The sequence below is a fragment of the Carettochelys insculpta genome, chromosome 25 (assembly GCF_033958435.1).
Source record: "Carettochelys insculpta isolate YL-2023 chromosome 25, ASM3395843v1, whole genome shotgun sequence".
In the NCBI taxonomy this organism is placed as follows: domain Eukaryota; kingdom Metazoa; phylum Chordata; order Testudines; family Carettochelyidae; genus Carettochelys; species Carettochelys insculpta.
The window spans coordinates 7796333-7802332 of record NC_134161.1 but is presented as its reverse complement, the minus strand read 5'-3'; the positions used below and the strand labels follow the sequence as shown (position 1 = coordinate 7802332).

Here is a 6000-nt window from a genome sequence, read left to right as displayed (position 1 = left end):
TATTCCAAAGCAAGTTTCAGCCAGAGATTCTGCAAAGTCTCCACGAGGGGAGCACTATGACAGGATGGGTATGAGTAAATTCCACAAGGCATGTGTATTAAAGAAACCAAACCAAACAAAACCTGCTGAACCGATCTAAGTTCTGTGGGACTGAATGGGAAGACCAGGCATTAAGCAACCAGAAAGATCAGCTCATAACTTCTGTCTTGGCTGTCAACATACTCTCGGTTCCTTTCTCAAAGCGGCAATGAAGGGTCCTGTGGCACCTTATAGAGTAACAGAAAAGTTTTGAGCATGAGCTTTCGTGAGCACAGACTCACTTTGAAGTGAGTCTGTGCTCATGAAAGCTCATGCTCAAAACTTTTCTGTTACTCTATAAGGTGCCACAGGACCCTTCGTTGCTGTTACAGATCCAGACTAACACGGCTACCCCTCCGATACCTTCTCAAAGCGGTGGCCCTTCTCCATGGTAGAAGGATCATGCCTTTTAATTCAGGAGGTAAAAATACTCAGGTTTCCAGCTGCTATGTAGATATACTCAGACATTCAAATTTAAAAGCATCTAGTTAGTCTAAGCCTGCTAACCAGCCGTGTTACTAATAATTCATTAAATGTGGGAATTTCAGAAGTGTCTGTGTGATTTAAAGCATAAATCCCATTGAACAACTTACTGATGTTGGCTTTTCAACAATCACTGCTGTTTGTTACCTTTTGCACCTCCCTCATATGGGAGAGTGGAACTAGGCTAGTCTGTTTCATGCTAGCTTCTGGTTAGTGTCACTGTCTGGTTCTCAAGGATTAGCACAGGACTGCAATATTCACGTGGCAGACTTTTGCTCTTTGAATACAAACATTTTTCACTGAAATTTTATAAAAGACTCAGAAGAGCTGTTTTCATTGCAAACCTAATATGAACATAATTAAAACATTAAGCCTAGAGTACCTCAGAGTAGCTTTTTAACAGTCTGACATGCAAAGCAGAAGGCCAATTTTTATTAATCATAAAACCACATTCCCTGTATAAAAACATACCATGCTATTTGATTTATAGCCTCAAAAATACTCTAGCTGACAACATGCACCATAGCATTCTGTAGGATTTTAAATTATTGGGTGTCTCCTTAACAGTACTTTTTGTCTCCCTTATAATCTTAAGCTTGTAAATAGACACATATGCATTAGTCCTGCACCACCAAGGTGGGCTTGGATATGGCTGCATCTCAGGAAAGCAATGTATTTCCACAGAGATGTGCTGTAATGCACAGTTGGGTTCTATCAAATATACTGCAGTTTGTCTCAGGGGCAGGGGTGGTCTTGCTTTTCTAAACAGTTAGGAGATGCCTTGGAGGCTCACTGTGAACCTCAACATAACCTCTCTCTCTTTTTGGAGGCAAGGGTTGCAGCCTATTGAACAACTTTCATTATAGGCCAGTCAATGGATTTAGTCTGGGAATCCTCTTTAGCTCTAGTTCTTCCCCCTCAAGGAGCATCTCTGCTGTGGCATAACAAAGGGTGGGGGGAACCTAGGCCAGCCCTCTGCTGTGGGTTCAAACCCAGGGCTCTAATAGCAATGGCCAAAGGTAATCTTTCCTCCACTACCATAGCTATAGCCCTCAGCTACTTCCCCATATTTTCCCCCCAGACCCTTGTTCCTGGTACCTGAGTATGCATGCCCTCCCAAGCTGTTCCACAGCACACCACCACACTCCCAGCTCTTCACGTTGCCTGCAGGAACCCTTTCAAATTGGCCCCAGCAGATGTTCTGATTAGCCTGTTTCTCTATTGCTTCTGGAAAGCTCTTAATTGAATCCAGGTGCCAGCCTGACTTAATTGGCTCCAGCACCTGCCTGCTTGCTCTGCATCAGTTCCTGCTCAGGAAACAGAAATACAGTCATCCAGTGGCAAGCATATTTGCTATCTATCGAGCTACTCTTGGTCACAAATCTGGGCGGAGTTCCTCTGGGCAGCATTCGCTGACTCCCTCTATACCTTGGAGCAGCAGTGGGCACTGTCTGGGGCTGTCTGCTTGGTATTCCCTTTTGACTCCCCTGTTTTAGCCATATGACCTCCACACCCATCCCTGTTTTCTTTTTAGTTGTCCCCCAGATTTATTTGGGGACTGTGGTTTTTTTAATGGATCCCCCTCTCAAGGGGGATCTTGTAGCTGTGGGCGGGCTTATCCCTGTCCACTGTCTCCCTCTCCAGAAGGATCAAGCTACACTTGGTCAGTCACACTACACACCTGAAATTTATAACGTTTGCAGGATTGATATCTATGTACGGAAACAATTGAGAACTCCTAAAAATCCATTTTTTCATTGTGGGGTACAACCCTAGAATGTAGAACTTTTAGGGGGGCTTTTAAACCCGACATGGAATTAAGAAAAGAATAGCTCAAACCACAAATTAAATAGGATTTTTACTCTGAAAATGTAGCTCGCATTTACCTAAAAATAACAGTCAGACATCAGAAAAAGAAATAGAATCAACATTGGTTCTGCCAGAATGTTCAGAGGGCATAAATCACTGAAGTGCTACAGATGTCACTGGCACTCTGATGAATAGAAGAGCTCGCTCCTTTGTACCATGTTTCAAGTTTGAATTCCATTCCAGAAAATGAAATATCTGCACCTTTCAGATAGAGGAGTGTGAAATAAGCACGATCTCCCTGTTGAGACTCTGTGAAATTGGTTAGATTTTCTACACTTTAGTTTTTAATGAAATTAAACGACACACACACAGAAAAATCAAATCCTCAACATTCACACCTGTGTTATACAAACTGTCCTCCTAGGAATGGAAGAACATACCCAAAGAATGGGAGGGATATTTACATTGTTTATAATTCAGCACAATGAACAACAACCCTCCCCCCAAAATTAGGGAGGCTGTGTTGTTTGGTAGCTCACAAAGCCCTGTAGATAAATAAGAGTGAAGCAAAATACACACAAGGAAAAATGCCCAGGCGTCAGTGGAGCTAGAATTTCACCCACGATATCTAAGAGCGAGAGCCTCCAAAAGAGCCTCAGGTTGCAGGTTAGAACTGAGCAATTACCAGAGCAGTGTCTTTAAAATAAGGTGCCTATTTAAGGCGGTGAGGCGGGGGTGGGGGTGGACACGGGATGTAAAGAGGCAAATGTCTGTACAGATTTAAAGAAAGGAAGACCAGAGCTTTTGAAAAGGGGAGAATCATTCCAAGGAAACCCATTTAGTCAAGGAGAATGACGCACTCAGACAGGGACCTGGGTAGTCAATAGGACACCGAAGTTCACATCTGGGTCTTTGGTGAAATGAATATGGTAACCTCAGTTTGATTTAGGGTTTCTGGGATGTGTGGTAGAATCTCCATCACTGGAGCTATTTAAGAAGAGGTTAGATAGATGGCTTTCAGGGATGGTCTAGAAAGTGCTTGGGCCTGCCATGAGGGCAGGACTCGATGGCCTCTTGAGGTCCCTTCCAGTCCTACTCTTCTATGATTCTATGATGTGTGTGTGTGGGGGGGGTCAGATATGGCAGGGCAGACCCTTCTCACGAGAAACTCTGAGATGAGCTAGAAGTGGGAGTGTCGTATAGAAATCCTTCCAGGATAGCCATCACTGGGCATTACAGAGCATTGCAGCTATCCGTTGGTGATGGACTGTGTTAGGTGCTGGAGGGCGAAGTGAGGGATCTTATTTTTGGTTAAAACCTGGCTGGAAGGGTATTAAATTTCCCAGCTGGAGCTGAGAATCTCTTGGGATGTTCAGGTGATAGCTGTAGTCTCTCTTAACCATTCAGCTGTGCTTGGATCCTCTAAGCAAGCCCTTCCATCTGCAGCACTTTGAAGGCGCCATCGCTCTAAACTTTGTCCCAGAAGCTGGTCCATAGCTAGAAGTTAGAGCTCCCTTTATGCAGGATTGGAGCAATAGCTTCAATGGAGATAAGTGGGTTGGTTCCATCGGTACCAGGATCTGAAATAGGGGAAACAATAGACATACAGGCACCATTATTTTCCTTTCCCCTGAAACATGAACCCAGCATTATTTCATTTTCTATCAAAGAGTTCCCTGAACCCAGCAGAGCAAAACCCTGGTGGTCTGCACTGTAGCCAAGCCAGTCTGCTCCAAAGGACTAACAATTAGATTTCATGCAAGCAGAGTCACTAGAGCCTGCCTCATCTCAGGTGTACAAGACCAGCCAGGAGGCACAGCTGCTGCTGCAAAACCCAGCATGCTCTTGGCTAACTTATGTCATGAGCAATGCAGGTTGGAAGCAGACACAACCATGGCTGGGGGAGGAGGAGGAGGAAGACACTGAGTTCATAGTAGGCCATGGGATGAGGAACAACAAGGAGGACTTGCTCCCAAAGCATGGAGAATCTGCCAGGGACAGACCAGGCAGAGGAAATGCATCCTCTCTGCTCTATCTGCCAGCCAGCACCACTACTTCGAATGGACACCATAGGACAATCCCTGAGATGGCAACTTGGGTGTGGAGGAGGGACTCCAAGCAGGAGCAACAGCAAAATAAACCTTCTCCTCTTCCTCTCTCCTTCTCCCTCTCCGTACCTACCACCAGTGTCCCCTGGAAGCTGAGTGCTTGGGCAGCCACCCCAGAACAATTCAGGTGCTGCCCAGCTGATTAGCAAGGCACCCACAGCTGGCAGCCTGTGTTTTTATTGGTGGTGCACAGCTGCACATAACATTTATTTCACCCACAGAGGGAAAAAATTAGAAGCAACCCCGCCTTTCACCTCCAGGAGGAAAGCATCCCAGCCCTGGTACTTGCTGACATGCTGAATTTTTGCTAGCAGGACAATTCAAGCAAACCTGGCATTTTCTCTAGGTTCAGGAGCAGAAAACAGCCTAGAATGAACATGACACCAGCCCAACGGAACAGACTCCCCTCACTTGGTGTTTCCAACGCCTACGCTGAGGACAGCGAGCATCACCTGGATCATATTTTTCTGATTTGTCCTCCTTGATTACTGTTTTTGGTTCTCTGTGCCTTAAATGTTGAGTCTGTTCTGGTCTGGCTATGGGCTGAAGAAGTGGGTCTGTCCCACGAAAGCTCACCTAATAAACTATTTTGCTAGTCTTTAAACTGCTACTTGACTGCTTTTTGTGTACGTCACTACAGTGTGTGATGAGCCCTGAATGTTCTTCTCTAGGGCCCTGAGTGTTAGTGCCAGGCTCTTCCCATCTCCTTACCCAGAAGGGTTGAAGCTGGATGAGTTCACTGTGGCTTTCGAGTTGCTCTGGGATGCATTGGGACTGCTGGCATGGAGCCCTGGACCGGGTGAGGAAGGCCTGCTGGTGCTCCCAGGGGAACACGACGACGTCACTGCAACAGAAGAGAGACAAGAATGAGGCTTCTTTCCTCTACTACTCTGCTTACCCTTTGGCTTGCTGTAACAGCAAAAGCATGTTAATTGTGCTCCTGGCTGATGTACCCCTACACAAGAGGTTGGGGAAGGGAGCATTCTCCCTGCAGCAAAGCACAGCTACTGCAGCACATGGTTCCTCCAGTGCAGGATCTGCCAGGACACTGCTGAAGAGATGCCAGCATCTTCCTTCAAGGACACGCCCTGTGGAGCATGTTCCCAGCCCAAAACACTCTGCCAGGGCTTGGAGGCAGTGGCAGGGCAGGTGGGAGGAAAGGGAGTTGCTTTGGGGGATTGAACTGAAGGAAGTGAGTCAACGGGAGGGGGAGATGCTGGGAGAGGGCAGCAGCAGTAATTTTACAACTCCCATGCTGGGGATATGAATCTTGCTCCCAAGCCCTCCACATTAGCACAGAGAGACTTGCGCCCCTACAGTAGGGAGGGGCCAGAATAGCCGTGGATACAGTGCAAAGAGCCACCTATTATATATTTACTTTCATCTATCTAGTTACCCATATATAGATATAAAATATATATAGGGATATAGGGACAGGTAGATTAAAAATAAATATATAATACTTGGCTCAGTGCCCTTCCCCTTCCCCAGAGCCAGGCACTGCCAGCCCCCGACTCTCCTC

General features: G+C 46.2%; 1 protein-coding gene across 4 annotated transcripts in view; it reads right to left on the bottom strand.

Moving 5' to 3' along the window:
- Positions 1-2412: 2412 nt before the first annotated feature.
- POU2F3 (POU class 2 homeobox 3) overlaps positions 2413-6000 on the bottom strand; it is a 59619-nt gene continuing 56031 nt past the window's right edge. For all 4 annotated transcript variants that reach the window (XM_074976877.1, XM_074976876.1, XM_074976878.1 and 1 more), the window contains 2 exons: positions 5190-5322; positions 2413-3950 (listed from right to left, as the gene is read on the bottom strand). In XM_074976877.1, the coding sequence (XP_074832978.1) occupies positions 3911-3950; positions 5190-5322 (173 nt within the window). In that variant the 3' untranslated portion in view covers positions 2413-3910. The remainder of the gene's footprint in view (positions 3951-5189; positions 5323-6000) is intronic.